Below are 16,407 nucleotides of genomic sequence, written 5' to 3'. Positions count from 1 at the left end.
TTATTTGTTCAGCTCTTACGGTGATTTTTTTGGAGATCAAACTGTTTCAATAAACTCCATGAAACCTCAGTAAAGTTTGGCCATCATTCGGACAGGGTCCGCTACACTACGTGACAATCTTCTTGCACAGAGAGCGCTGGAGACTATTATCAGGTGCTGCATAATATCATTGCGCCGCTGCACTCATGATACGGCTCAAAGTTCCTTGAGGAATGAGAGCATAGTTTCTAACCATATCAGTCTAGAAAATCGCAACTTTTCATTTTCCGTCGGTCTTAGTACACGATGTAACTATACACAATCACATCACAACATGTAAATTGACAAAATAACGCCAACATTTTCCTCTTATTGAGCAGTAGGCTAGCTGGAGCCATTTACCTCCAGTCTTTGTGCTAAGCTAGGCTAGCAGTGAGTGCGTCAGACAGAGTTATGGCACGCACGGAGATGAGAATGGTATGTATGGACTTATCTAACTCTGGGGTATACGGTGAATAAGCTAAAGTACCAAAAAGTTGGCGTGTTCCTTTAATTTAGCTTGATTGTTTGCCAGGCTTTAAAGTGCATTAGGCATTATCCTATCGTCACTGCTAGATTTTTGTACCTTACATCGATTTCGCTCATCATGTAAACGCATTAACCTGCTTTCTGTCAGCTTATTGAAGTGCATATTTTAATGTAATGTGTTCTTACATGGTGATTTAAAATTTTAGTCCATGTATATAGCAAATAACTTTCATAAAACATCAGATTTATATTTAAATCAGGTTTATTTTTTAATTGCAAGCAAAAAATAATCAGTGGTGAAAATTGTGAGTTACTCGATTCTGATTTCGGAAGTGTATTCTTTTTACAGAGAAAACATCCATTGATATTAAAGCAGTACAATGAATGCGTCTTGAAAAAAAGAACTCTGCTTTTTTAACGTACAATTGTTAATATACAACGCTTTGCAACCTTTTTCAATTAACCACAAGAAAATCTCTACAGAATGGTTGTCATAAATGTTACCAGATTATTGGTTGCTTTCTCAAATATTACATGGCTGTATTTGTAGTACTAGCAGTCAAAAAAAACCTTTTAAAAATATTGAAATACTGAAATACTGTTGATCTCATTTTTTTTTTTTTTTTTTTTGTTCTTACTGAGAATCATCCATAAAAGAGTAAGCTACATTTTTAATATGCAGGGTATAAGGTGGAATAACATTCATAGCATACTACTCACTACTCTTGAGTACTTTTAAAAGGGCTACTTTTTACTCCTACATTGAGTAGTATTTAGGACAGGTACTTTTACTCTACTAGTACTACATTTTTTGACAAGTAACAGTACTTTTACTTGAGTATGCTTTTTCAGTACTCTTTCCACCACTGCCTGTATGTAAAATACTCATTCATCCGTCAAATATTTTCATTTGAATTAGTTGATCCAGTTCCAAACTGTTCTGAATGATTTGGATCAGATGGTTCCAGTTAGTGAATGGACTCACTGACTCAATCATTTACTTGCAGTGGTTAAAGGAATGGTTCACCCAGAAATGAACCTTTCTTTTATTTGCTACTTGAATAAAACCACTCAATTTCATATGCATTTCTTTTTCTTTGACATTTTTGAAGTGAATTTGAATGTGTGTTTTGAAGATGTACAGAAGGTTTGGAATGACATGAGTATGAGTAAATAATGACCACTGGAATCATCATTTGAATAATGATTGAAACTGCAGTGTGTTTCTTTTACAAGGCTCATATGGTTTCAGAATATATGATTTGGAATAGACTAATATGGGCTACTACTTTTTGGTCATTTTGGAGCTTGACAGCCTCAGTCTTCATTCACTTTAATATGTGGAAAGAGGTAACCAGGATATTCTTCAGAAATTACAATTTTTGTTGCATAGAAGTCAAATGTGTAACAAAATGAAGGCAAGTAAATGACGATTTTCATTTTTGGGTGAACTGTTCCTTTAAGATTACACAGCGAGGATCTCTGCTTTCTCCGAACCTTTCAGGCCCCAGATAAAATGCAAATGTACTGTCTCCCGTTGCTGTGGGGCCTGATTGCTGTCTGGGTGACAAAAGGTGGAGCAGGCAAGAATAGAAGCCCTGCGTTTTGCATTTGCATGAGAAAGCCCCATCCCAATGACCACTTTCCTTTTCCGTGTTGTTTAGTTTTTTGTTTCTTTGCCCCAAAACAATTGTCGTTTCTTTGGAAAGAAACCTCCCAACATCTGTATAACAGCCGCATTTAAAAGAGCCAGACATTTTGCAGAGCTGTGACATTTTGAGATGATTCTATTGGGATATTCCTCACATTGTATGCTGCTTGGCTCGGCAGAGTTATAAGCTTCAGGGGCCTAACATTCGCAAACAGTATCGCAAAGTTGTATGCTCTGAATGACAGCTCTCAACCTGTGGTTAGAAGCATAGTTTCTTGTTTGCATGACATGTGGACTTAATTAATCCTTATCTTGAGCAAAATAAGCAAGCTGACACTTAATACAATCTATGTCTTTTATTTAGAATACATACAAATGTCATTTACGTCTTTTCGTTTGTCAAGACGAGGTTTAAAGCACTGTTTTTGAAGAGTACGCATGTACGCACATGCTCTAGTACGTATAAGAACGAGCCAATGATTGAATCTGGAAACAAAGCAAAATAACTGAGAAAAATGAGAATCAGTCCTCAGATCCCATGTCTGTAATTTATAGCAAAAAATCTAGCATTTATTCAGAAGTTATTGCTCCACCGCCTGCGTGACATCATTAACCAACGTGGTTGAACGACAAATTTACAACAATACAGTTTTGAGAAACAATCGTGACTAGCTAGTTCATCTCTTCAACAATGCATTGTACTATAGTAGTTAGCAGTGAGTTATGCCGTTGTATGGGAAACGCACCCCTGTTTGGTGTGATGGCTTTGAATGGCATAGCGTGTGAGTCATTGTTATCCACCCTGATAATATCAACCATTGAATATCCACAGCATGTGGAAAAACGTAGATATCATGCTGTTTTGCTTTGAATATGTTGAAGTAATAGGCCTCATTTATGTCATTCAATAATAATTCTTACATTCATACATAAATTGATATTAGTGTTTAAATGTGATTGTGGCTGTCAGCCTGACTTGATCTTGTTGGCAATTTGTGACCATCCAGCTTGGCTGGCTGTTGGTTTCTGGCAGTGGTTCAGAATGCTTGTTTTGGCTTACGGAGACTAAGATTGGAACGTGTCAAAGGGGAATGTGGAGTCATGCTTGTTGGCAATAATATAGAGGAGCAAAACTGAATTCACACATTAAAGAGTCATTTTCACTTCTAATTTTAGAGCATTGTGTCATTTGCAGGGTACACAAATATTGACAAAAAATACCCTATTCTACGTTTATTACTCAACAAATCTGTTAATGTCCAAACTTTTGTGTTGAAATATGTATATTTAGTACTATTTTGGTGTTTTTAAATATTAAAAATAAATACATATATATATATATATTTATTTGTGCTTGAATATGATGGCATTGTTTTTTTCTTTTCTTCCAGTGGTCAGTTTGCAGTGGTAAAGAAATGCCGTCATAAGAACACTGGTGTGGAATATGCGGCAAAATTTATCAAAAAGAGGCGCAGCAAATCGAGTCGGCGTGGGGTCTCCAAAGATGACATTGAAAGGGAGGTCAGCATCTTGAGGGAAATCCAGCACCCAAATGTCATCACCCTGCACGATGTGTTTGAAAACAAGAACGAGGTCATTCTCATCCTGGAGCTGTGAGTCATTGTTTTTCTTGCATTTACTGAATCATGAAATCATTAAGAGTCTCCATTCTTAGTCTTATTTTTGTGGCACAATTAAAAACTACAAGATCGGTAATAGACGCTAGTACATGAACAGCTGGTTTCATTTAGAGCTCTGGAACATGACAGAATTAATAAATCTATAAAATAAGTTGTCTAGGCCTTCTCCCTGAATGCAGTTGCACCAGCCTTTACTTACAAAGCAAACACTTGACAAGGTCAACAGTGGGGGGTTGAGGAGAACCAGTCTATTGAGTAGATCAACCAGTTTTGTGTGTTGTGCCGTGCACATTCATACACTACTGCCAATGTGTTCAAAGGGAAAATACATGTATTGATGTATGTACTGTCTTCACTATACTGGTGCACAAAAACAAAGACCTTTGGCTGATAAAGCAAAGTTTATTTTAAGTTAAGTCAGGGCTCAACACTAAGGATTTTTTTTCTACTGGCCAGAGTCAAATTTGACTTGCACTCTATCGGTGATGTACAATGTTTGGATGTAGTATTACCCTATTGTGCTTCAAGAATCGCTTCCTAGAGTAACCAGTCTAACCTGAAAATCAACATGAAGTCTAACATTGTAAGCAACTTAAATGTGACCTAAAGAACAAAATTAAAAATAATCAAGCAGTCAATGAGTCACTCATTACATTGTGTAATTAATTCACATTTATCAGAACAGAATGTTTAAAAGATTTTGTTATATATAATTTGACAATGTAATAATAAGAGTTAACATAATTAGTCTGGAATGCCAAACCTCACCATTTCAGCAAAACATTTTTGTTAGACATGTGGTGACGGAAGTGTCTTTCCTCTGAACCTCTTGAAGTGTCTCCTCACCCAACTGGTTTTCTTTGCTACTTCATAACCTTTGACAAAGGGCGTCCCTGCAGCTATGTTATGAGCTCATATTTGTTGCACATAACTCACCAGTGAAGCTATTTTATTTACTAACTGAGGCATCTGGAGTTAAGTACCTTGCTAAAAGACATAACCACACCATCCTGACCTCGGAACTGAAGGTCAAGTTTCATTTTCAGGTCATTTGGCGTCCTCTCAAAACCTTTGCGCTCCCAACCAATATTGAGAAGTGAGAAGTTACAAGCTATCATGTGTTTTTCTAGTCTCAGACGACATGCTCACGCACCACACACCGTCCGTTCACTGACCGTCTGATGTGTTAAAAAATGGCAAGTGCTGGCTGAAATCTGATTGGCTTGCACTACGCAACTTCCCAAAGTAAGAAAAGGTTTTTTTTTGTTGTTTTTTTTATCAGTCTGCCTGGAAACAAAGTCGTGTTTGGAAGGTAGCAGGTTGATACAATGAGTGCTTTTGAAGAAGAACTCATTTAGTTTAGTTTAATCTGTTTCAGGTAACCCAACCTCAAATGGCTGTTTGCTGTTTTATATATCAATTAGACGATTTTTTTCCTGATTAAGTAGTTTCTTTGCCAGAACAAGCTGTAATAAGGTAAAAATCTGACTACGAGACGGGGTGGGGGCTGGTGTTTTTCTTTCTGTTCTTTGAGGGGGAATAGAGAGGTATCTGCCGCCAGTGTTTTTGCAGCTGGGTGGCTCGTCGCTGCACTTGCTCAGCCTCACCATTAGCAGCAAACGTTATCATGTCATCAGGGTGCAGCTGGTTTGCAGCTTCCTTCTGCTGAATAAATATATGCCCAAATCCTGTTGGTCCTCTCCAGAAGCCATGATTATAGCCCTGCCAACAGCCATTTCTGCCAGAGTGAATCTCTCAGAACCATTAGAGAGGCTGGATCATCTGCTTAATAAGCCAGACTCAGGCTTGGTGATTATTATTATTGTTATGTTACACCATAGCCATATATTTTTTTTATTGCAGATTTAATTCTCGGATCATTTTATTAGTGTTTCTTTCTATGTAATTCTGTGAATCCTGATTTGTAAGGTCTCTGATTCCCAAAAGGATGTAAACTTACATTTTAAGGTTTATTTATTTATCTATTGTCTTATCTCTCTTTAAACATTACGTTATACACTTTATCTGACTTTTCCCCATGTTAGGTAAGAGTTTTGTTTTTTGAAGGGTTTTTTTCATGATTTCTTGCAATTTGCAGCTATCCTTAATGGATTTGGCCAACCCAGACTCGCTGGAAAAGCGTGCCTGTGGCGACATTTCTTGCACGTTTCACAACATTTTCAAAGTGAAACACCCAGTGAGTGGCGCTAAAAGTGCGTTCCGGTTTATCCGAAACAGATGAACTTGAATCTGACAATGCTTTATTACGTTGGTTGTTGTACGTATCATGACAGTTCTGAACTGAACTTCCAGTGAATGGCACTAAAAGTTTGATGCTCTATAGCATTTGAAAATAACGTACTAAACTCTAAACAACATACCTGACAGAAAAGCCTGACAAAAGCAAGCATGACATAAAAACACATTTAATGAAGCAACCATGGCACTTTAAAGCAGAGTTCACACTGCACTATTTTAGGCCAGATTTTCATCCTGCTGTGAGAAATGTGTTCTGACTGAAATTACATTGGCGATGACCTACAGCCAATAAGAGAGCAAGATACAGGGGAAAGTTCAGGGAGGAGTTAAAGACCAGAATATCATTATTTTAATAGTTATATTTACAATTATATCAAAACAGAAACAAAGCACAAACATTTGCTTGACCAGTCGCAACAGCAAAACATTGCAAAATTATTTATTTACCTCTCTTTGCAGAACACACAATCCTTTCACCCTGCGTCCCCCCAATCAATTCCTCAATTCATTTTCTCCTTTTCACTGCAAATCAGCACACAGACAATTTGGCTTGCAAGCATTTTGCGGGATATCATTTTTAATAACAATTCCAGTCTTGCGCGAGAACTCCGGTCTCACACATGTCTGATCTTGCGTGTGAAACGTAGTTTGCGGACCGGACAGAGTTGTCTGCGATTCTTCTAAAACCCCCTGTCGCCGATCCATCGTGCAGTGTAAACACAGCAGCAACTGAAAACTACCCCAGATAGTCATGCAGTGTGAAAAAAACTGTGATCTGACTACTTTGAAAATTGTGCAGTGTGAACTTGAGTTGTGTCTCACGGTACTCGTACCTGAGCGCGCCACACATCACAAGTGCAATGTTGTACCGCGTGAGATACTAAGCATGTCTGCTACGTCAGAAAATATGGACATATGGAGCTGTTTATGTCATCAAAATGTATTAGTTTTTCAAATGTTGCAGATGATTTGTATGTGTTTTTGTGTTTTGCAAAAATGTAAGTAGAGGTACGTTTTTCCAATGAGCCTGTGTTGGATTTGGCAGTTGTATACAGTCCATCTTGTCGCTCAGAGAGATTTTATCTCAATTTTATCCTGGTTAAATAAAGATTATCAATTAACTAGCTCTACTGCAAGTGTCAACATCTGTCCTCTCTCTATACAGTGTGGCAGGTGGAGAACTCTTTGACTTTCTAGCTGAGAAAGAGTCATTGAGTGAAGAGGAGGCCACCGAGTTCCTCAAGCAGATCTTGGATGGAGTCAGTTACCTACACTCCAAACAGATTGCCCACTTTGACCTGAAGGTACTGAGGCACATTTGAGTTTCACCCCAATGCCAGACTGTGGTGATTAACATTGCCGTATACCAGCCACAACAAATCAATTGAGGCGCTTTTATCCTCCCTGCTGGTTATCCACTCCTTTACATAATTGCTGACTGTCCCGGAGCTGGAATAGTCATAAATTCAGTCCTTTTCCCTATGTAATTTTTGAATGGTGTTATTGCTAAATTGCATTAATAAATTAGTAGTCATTGATTTGAATGCCTCAGATGTAGATCGAGTTTTTACTTCCGACTAAAATCATTATTAGTAACCAGTCTAACTCACAAACTAACATCAAAGCGACCAACATTCACGTTGAACAACTTAACTGTGACCTAAAGAATGAAATTAAATAGTCAAGCAGTCGCTGAGTCGCTCATTATTAGCGTTTTATGTCTAATCCTTCATGTTACTCAAGCAACAATGTTTATGTAATTAGATCCACAGCTTTCAGAGCAGTCATCCACACAGCTTTCCTTAACATTTCTGTTAAATATTTTGAAGTCATTGGAGCTTTTAAGAGATTAGTCCGTGCATGAATAAAGCCCACTGAAGGAAGTATTGTTTCTATGGAATGTCCAGGCAGGGATCTGTTACTGCCAGGCTTGAGAATGCCTGCTCTTTCTAGAGAACGTTTCTGTAGCTTTGCATGTGATTTCCATGTGTTATTATGGCAGATTTCCTGCACTCACTCTCTGCACCCCCCCACCCCCCTCTCTGCTGCTGTGTTTTTGTTCTGTACCTATCATTAGATCCTCTGATTCTCTCTTTTGCCTTCTCCCTCCAATTCTTTCTCTATTCTCATCTCTCTCAGCCGGAGAACATCATGCTGTTAAACCGGAGTGTGCCTCACCCTCGCATTAAGCTCATTGACTTTGGCCTGGCCCACAAGATCGATTTTGGCAACGATTTCAAAAACATCTTTGGTACCCCGGAGTTTGTAGGTCAGTGTCATCCACTGGTCAGTCTATAGAGTTGTGTTGTAATTACACCCGCTCTTATTGTTATGGAACTGTGTCCAATCCTTTCTTTTCTCCTTTCATGTGTAATCTGAACCACAAGCCTGACATAACTGTAAAGAAATACCATTGATCACTGCTTTGTGATCCATTGAATCCTGCAAATAGGTAAACGTAAGTGTAAACAAATATATAAATAAATTAATAATAATATTTTACATTTATATTACTCTCTCTCTCTCTCTCTCTCTCTCTCTCTCTCTCTATATATATATATATATATATATATATATATATACAGTGAGGAAAATAAGTATTTGAACACCCTGCTATTTTGCAAGTTCTCCCACTTAGAAATCATGTAGGGGTCTGAAATTGTCATCGTAGGTGCATGTCCACTGTGAGAGACATAATCTATAAAAAACAAATCCAGAAATCACAATGTATGATTTTTTAACAATTTATTTGTATGATACAGCTGCTAATAAGTATTTGAACACCTGTCTATCAGCTAGAATTCTGACCCTCAAAGACCTGTTAGTCTGCCTTTAAAATGTCCACCTCCACTCCATTTATTATCATAAATTAGATGCTCCTGTTTGAGGTCGTTAGCTGCATAAAGACACCTGTCCACCCCATACAATCAGTAAGAATCAAACTACTAACATGGCCAAGACCAAAGAGCTGTCCAAAGACACTAGAGACAAAATTGTACACCTCCACAAGGCTGGAAAGGGCTATGGGGAAATTGCCAAGCAGCTTGGTGAAAAAAGGTCCACTGTTGGAGCAATCATTAGAAAATGGAAGAAGCTAAACATGACTGTCAATCTCCCTCGGACTGGGGCTCCATGCAAGATCTCACCTCGTGGGGTCTCAATGATCCTTAGAAAGGTGAGAAATCAGCCCAGAACTACACGGGAGGAGCTGGTCAATGACCTGAAAGAGCTGGGACCACCGTTTCCAAGGTTACTGTTGGTAATACACTAAGACGTCATGGTTTGAAATCATGCATGGCACGGAAGGTTCCCCTGCTTAAACCAGCACATGTCCAGGCCCGTCTTAAGTTTGCCAATGACCATTTGGATGATCCAGAAGAGTCATGGGAGAAAGTCATGTGGTCAGATGAGACCAAAACAGAACTTTTTGGTCATAATTCCACTAAACGTGTTTGGAGGAAGAAGAATGATGAGTACCATCCCAAGAACACCATCCCTACTGTGAAGCATGGGGGTGGTAGCATCATGCTTTGGGGGTGTTTTTCTGCACATGGGACAGGGCGACTGCACTGTATTAAAGAGAGGATGACCGGGCCATGTATTGCAAGATTTTGGGGAACAACCTCCTTCCCTCAGTTAGAGCATTGAAGATGGGTCGAGGCTGGGTCTTCCAACATGCCAATGACCCGAAGCACACAGCCAGGATAACCAAGGAGTGGCTCTGTAAGAAGCATTTCAAGGTTCTGGCGTGGCTTAGCCAGTCTCCAGACCTAAACCCAATAGAGAATCTTTGGAGGGAGCTCAAACTCTGTGTTTCTCAGTGACAGGCCAGAAACCTGACTGATCTAGAGAAGATCTGCGTGGAGGAGTGGGCCAAAATCCCTCCTGCAGTGTGTGCAAACCTGGTGAAAAACTACAGGAAACGTTTGACCTCTGTAATTGCAAACAAAGGCTACTGTACCAAATATTAACATTGATTTTCTCAGGTGTTCAAATACTTATTTGCAGCTGTATCATACAAATAAATAGTTTTAAAAAATCATACATTGGGATTTCTGGATTTTTTTTTGTAGATTATGTCTCTCACAGTGGACATGCACCTACGATGACAATTTCAGACCCCTCCATGATTTCTAAGTGGGAGAACTTGCAAAATAGCAGGGTGTTCAAATACTTATTTTCCTCACTGTATATATGTATAATATATATATATATATATATATATATATATATATATAAGTAGGAAGATACATCACAGGTTTTTAAACCGGTGAAGGAGTTCACATGTACACTGGGCAGTTTTGTAAAGAAGTTCATGCATTTTCTTGTGTTTAAGCATAGGCTTTTACATTACCAGGTTTTTGAAAAAATTTAAAGCGATATTTTAGTCAAGTGTGTTCAGACGTTTAACTGGTAGTGTATGTTTAGGTGTTTGGTTGGTATTTTGTGTACAACAATATCAGCTCAAAGTCAGCTCTGTTTTGTTTCATATTTGACATCAACAAGCCCTTAACCAACATAGAAGGCACACAGACATGCACACCCACGCCACCCTCATCCCTCCATGCCATTGGCATCACATCCAGTCCTACATGAATGGCAGCCAGTATGGCTGCAGGCAGTGATGATACAGCAGTCTTAATAGAGACACAGTGCTAAAGACCACGGTCAAGTTCCAGCTTCCCCACAGTGCCGTCTATTTCAGTGCTTAAAGTTACGATCAGGCTTCATGGAGGTGAATCCGGTCAAGCTAGGCACCTAGTCTTCGAGACACTAATCCAAAACAGTCCCAGTAGTTGAACAATTGGCCCATTTCACAGGCATGCCTTCATTGATTTATTAATTTTTTTAGCCTTAGAGTCAGGGAGCAACTTGCTTCTTTGCATCCCTGGTCAATGACCAAATCCAGCTCATGATAAGACAAATAGTAAATCTAAGTCAATTCTCAGGCATCTCTCCCACCTCAGCCGCATTTCCTTGTTTCCTCATTAACACATCAGAGATTGAGATCCTCTGAAACCAGTGACTCATTTCACAGCTCAAACGGTGAGAAACTACGAAAATATCCTATCATCGACTTAGCATTTCTAGACATTTTTGCAGGCCTTTAGAATGGGGTAGGATGTGTTGCACCCCGTCATCTTGCAAACTGTATATTTAGCTCATATATAGCTGTTTGAGAAATGCACACAAGTGAAAAGCATTGTTTTTTGTATGGCGAATAAAATTAGTTTTAAGCAAACTTATCCAGGTCTGAAAATATATAATGCCTGTCTGTGAATTGCTGATATATAAAACCATGTAAATTATTTACTTTACTTTACTTTATACTTTATTTGTCCCTTTTAAGGGAAAATTGTTTTGGGCAAAGATTAGTAATGAATTATTAATAAAGCATTTCCCAAAATGGTTGTTGTGGGAAAAAGTACATCTGGAATTTGCGACCAACTCTGAGTAAACTCTGAGATTGAATGAGAAAAAATAGAGGGCATATGTTATATCTTTGACTAAATATTACAAAGACAAAAAAAAATTGTGGGTAAACTTGCACAAGACTAATAGGGTACTATTATAGGGTACTATAACATATACATATACTTGAATCGTTTCTTTCATTTCATTCAAATATTAAATCTTTTCTTGGTTGTTTTATGAAAATGTGAATGATATACAGCAGAATTAGATTTAATCTCATTTGTTTTTCTTTTATTTGAAATCAGATTCTTTACTTATTCAACTTACTCCTTGACACGATGCAACTTACCCCTAATGTGTTTTTTAGTTTGTTTTGTTTTGTTTTGCAGACATCCTGAAATATAATTAGGTGTATGAGTTTTAGCTCACATTTCTCTTTGCCAATAGGATGATCTAAGTGAAAACTGGCACAGCTTACCTCCATCTCTTCTATATTGTACGATTGTATTGTAAGTGATTTTGTTTTGTGTTTTGCAGCTCCAGAAGTGGTCAACTATGAGCCTCTTGGCCTGGAGGCAGACATGTGGTGAGAATGAGCGTTATCTCATATCACTATCTGACCTCGCAGTTTGCTCACTTCCTAAGTTAATCTTGTGTTTTTATTTCTGTCTAACTCTAGGAGCGTTGGGGTGATCACTTATATTCTGTGAGTATTCATAATCATCAGTGTTGTTGTGACGTTGTAAATATAGTATATATCATTACAAATTAAATTTGAATGCATTTATGGATTTTCACTTAGGCGGTAAATAGCATCCATTTTCGTAACTGAATTATTTTTCTCAAAGCATGGCTGTAATTACGTTCCACAGTAAAACGAAAGCTTTGTGAACAAATTTAGCTGAATATGAAACAAATAATGTGTTTTTATTACCTTAATTTGCAGTTTTGTGTCAGCTAGTGTCACAGAATAAACTCTTGTCACTCTATAACTCTTATAATGATTGATGTTTGAAGTTAAAAGATAAAGCTCAGTAAGATCTTCCATCTAGCCAAGTGCTGCATCAGACATTGATGTTTCCATGAGCTGCACAGTCAGATGGTACATTGACAGTTTCTCTCTGTCATTTACCACATTTTAATAACATTGACAGAAAAAAAAGAAAAAGAAAAATTCAAGCACTTTATAAGGCTGAAAGTGCTCTTGCCACAGACGTTCTTGTGATGTCAATGTCACATAAAAATATCAAGCAGTAGTGTTTTACTGCAATATAAAAATAGACATGGAATTTATAACCCAGTCCGTCCAAGTGATGGATAATGATTATTAGCGCAACCTCTGAGTGCAGTCTAATTGTAAAGCTGGTGTTGTGTGTGTGTGTGTGTGTGTGTGTGTGTGTGTGTTAGTGAGAGGGAACTAAGCATATCACTGAGCAATATAAACAATGGAACTTGCCTGTTGCTTGTGATAAGACCTGAGGGGACCCTCCTGTTTTGATGGGAACCAAATCCTCATGTCTCTGACGTAAACAGTAAATAGGTGAATCTCACGAAAACTGTCAGGAAATGTCCAACTCATATTTCACCCTATACTCAAAAGGGGGAAAAAAGAAATTACATTACTTAAAGAACAAGCCTACTTTTAGGATTTTTTTTAATAGAGCCACATTTAATCACAAAAAAAGGTCTGTTCTTCTCTATCTTTTCTGTCCATCAATATCCGTCCATCAACATGTGCTAATATTAGCAGTCTAAAGAGAGCTGGAAAGTCCTGTCTATCTCAGGGCTGTTCCTCCCACTCCTCTTTCATCATTGGCAAATACAAATAGAGCTTTTTATCAGGTAGATATCACACACCATTGTCACGTCTAATCCAGTCGCTCTACTTGCATTCCTATTCTACCTTTCTTTTCTTATTCTCACACTTTGAGACTTTTCTGTAATTTTACAATAATTAAGCAATATTTACGATATAGTAATGGTCAGGAAACTGCTGGGTTGCAGTTTATAATATCACAGCAACAGTCAATAACATAAAATTTGACTTTGTTGAATGCTGCTATACTTAAGACCTTCAAATTCAATAAATGGTAGATAAAATGTTCTCTTTTCCTCTGTATCTTCAGGCTTAGTGGTGCCTCACCTTTCCTTGGTGAAAATAAGCAGGAGACACTTGCTAATGTGTCAGCTGTGGACTACGAGTTCGATGAGGAGTACTTCAGCAACACCAGTGCTCTGGCCAAAGACTTCATTGCACGGTTACTGATCAAAGATCCAAAGTGAGGACCATTGAAGTAGCTTCTCATGATTTGAGTTGGTTTGGTAGTGTTTTGAGGCTAGTTTATTTTTTTATTTTTTTTCGTTATACAAAAATTAATTGATCTTCTCAAACCCTTCACAGTTTTCACTGCACAAATCATAAATTTAATACAGATTAGTCCTTATTAAAGCTACAAAAGTTATTCAGTCAAGAGCAGTTGCATATCTGACACATCCTATTTTCTCACAACCATTTATGTTCATTTAAGACTTTATTTAACTCATTTAAGACTGTGCATATGATGATACTCAACAAAATAGGCATTTTGGCATAATTTTGTGTGTTTTTGTCTGTGAAGGAGAACTGAAAGTGGTACTGGCACGCTGTCTGAAACAGCATTCTGTGCGCACGAGTCGTGTGTGTGTGTCACACAGACAGGAGATTCACAGAGACGCACGCCTGTAGCATACTGAGTTCTCTTTGTGTCTTGTCACATTTGAATGCTTTAAAAGCATTTGCATGAATAAAAGCGTGATCATATAATGTAACTCTAGCTAAAGGATGATGATGGTGATGATTAGAAATATTAATAATAATTAACATTTTGTAAATTGACTGGTTATACTGTCTGTATCAGTGAAAACTGCAAAGAACATTTTCATCACAAATCATACTAACTGAGGATGTGGGTTGTCAACAAGCAGGAACAGGTGCTTTGCACAAGAAGGTGGAGACATTAACAGCAATTCATGTTTATTTGGTTCCATATTTGTCTACTAAATTGCATCTCTGCCTGTTTATTGCTCTCACTTCATTTTTATTTTCACTGTGGACTGACCTCATTCACCTCTGATTTTTTTTTTAAAGAGAACTAAAACTAGTTCTGTGGAAGGTCTCTAAAATGCGTCATTCATAGTATAACTTCTGTTTAGGTCTAAACATTGTCACGAAAGCTGATATGCAACATTCCAGAGCCCAATCCCACAATTCCATCTGTGTACACTGCGATAACCATCTTTAAAATTGTATGTTGAATGCCTTCCCGGTTCTTCTAAAGGTTGTCCTTTATGTGCTTATTCGTGGGAGCTAATTTTTTTTTGTTAAATGTTTGAAAGTATCATGATGAAGAGAGATTTGCAGACTGCCTGCATGTACTAAAATATATATATATATATGTGTGTGTGTGTGTGTGTGTGTGTGTATATACACACACACACACACACACATACATATATATATATATATATATATACACACACACACACACATATACATATATATATATATATATATATATATATATATATACACACACATATACATATATATATATATATATATATATATATATACACATACATATATACATACATTTATATATATATATATATATATATATATATATATATATATATATATATATATATATATATATATATATATATATATATATATATATATAATGTATGTATAATAAATTATGTTTTCATGTTTACAGAAAAAGAATGACAATCCTGGACAGTCTTCAACATCCCTGGATCAAGGTTTGTCCAACAACTACTACATATGAAGCACTTATCAAGCAAATTGTATTACTTTAACGTTTGGTTAAATGCATCAATGTCTTGTTTAAGCCAAAGGACACGCAGCAGGCACTGAGTCGTAAGGAATCAGCTGTGAATATGGAGAAATTTAAGAAGTTTGCTGCCAGAAGAAAGTGGAAGGTGCTTTTTTTCATTTCATTTTTAATCATGTTCTGCTATGAGACATTTAGCTATATGACATAAAACATAATTAGTTCTCTGCCCTCACTCAGCATCATGTGCCACACCAACAAGTCACACTATTTCCACACACACTATTAAATGAATGGAAAAACAAGCCCTTGACTATGAAACAAGCTATGAAAAAAAGATGCACCCACATAGGTACAATGCCCTCAAGTTAATTAAGTTAATGTAAAAAACACGTAATAGTTGGTTAATATGTTATTTGAAGAGCTGAAATGTCATTAAATCTTTTTGAAAAGAATTCTAATGATAAAAAGCCTGATCTACAGTAGGTGTCACAAATATCATCTTCATATCATCATTTAATATTATTTGTTTGTTTTATCTGTCTTCCTCAGCAATCGGTGCGTCTCATCTCTCTGTGTAACCGGCTCTCCCGCTCCTTCCTGTCTAGGAGCAACATGAGTGTGGCACGCAGTGATGACACACTGGTAAGAGCTCACAGTTAAAGTCACCTTTCAAAAAGCTTATTAAAAAAAAGCTTGTATTAAGGATTTGCCAACACAATAAGCTGCATTTTTTTATTTTAAATTTTTTTTATTATTATTTTTTTATTTTATTTTAAAGTTGTGCATTGAAAATAAAACACACTCTAAGTTCAAGTTCAGACACACACACCCCCTCCATTTAAAAATACCCCAACATAAAACAGCAGCAGGAACTGGCAAAAAGAACAACAAGAGGCCTAAAAAGACGCATGATCAGCCTGGCATCAGCAGAGGAACCCCTGTATCCCTGGAGTCTGGACTGGTCTGTATTTATGGGATGAAGCAGTTTTAATGAGCTCTGTCAGCTTCCCACACACCTGAGAATAGAGGCAGACACACACAAAACAGCTCCACACAAAAATTGACTTGGAGACACTTATGTTCTATCTAAAGGCTG

The 16,407-nt window shown here is 37.3% G+C and overlaps 1 protein-coding gene across 1 annotated transcript in view; it reads left to right on the top strand.

Annotated features, from left to right (window-relative positions):
• Positions 1–16,407, top strand: part of dapk1 (death-associated protein kinase 1) — an 85,186-nt gene that overhangs the window by 35,211 nt on the left and 33,568 nt on the right. Inside the window, exons 4-12 of the mRNA XM_079815063.1 lie at positions 3,550–3,771; positions 7,223–7,361; positions 8,197–8,326; positions 12,010–12,058; positions 12,152–12,178; positions 13,599–13,751; positions 15,231–15,276; positions 15,367–15,456; positions 15,861–15,953. Coding sequence (XP_079671189.1) covers positions 3,550–3,771; positions 7,223–7,361; positions 8,197–8,326; positions 12,010–12,058; positions 12,152–12,178; positions 13,599–13,751; positions 15,231–15,276; positions 15,367–15,456; positions 15,861–15,953 — 949 coding nt within the window. The remainder of the gene's footprint in view (positions 1–3,549; positions 3,772–7,222; positions 7,362–8,196; positions 8,327–12,009; positions 12,059–12,151; positions 12,179–13,598; positions 13,752–15,230; positions 15,277–15,366; positions 15,457–15,860; positions 15,954–16,407) is intronic.

Source organism: Gobio gobio (genome assembly GCF_949357685.1).
Source record: "Gobio gobio genome assembly, chromosome: 4".
In the NCBI taxonomy this organism is placed as follows: domain Eukaryota; kingdom Metazoa; phylum Chordata; class Actinopteri; order Cypriniformes; family Gobionidae; genus Gobio; species Gobio gobio.
The sequence above is the reverse complement of the archived record's forward strand: the minus strand, read 5'-3'. Positions and strand labels throughout refer to the sequence as shown.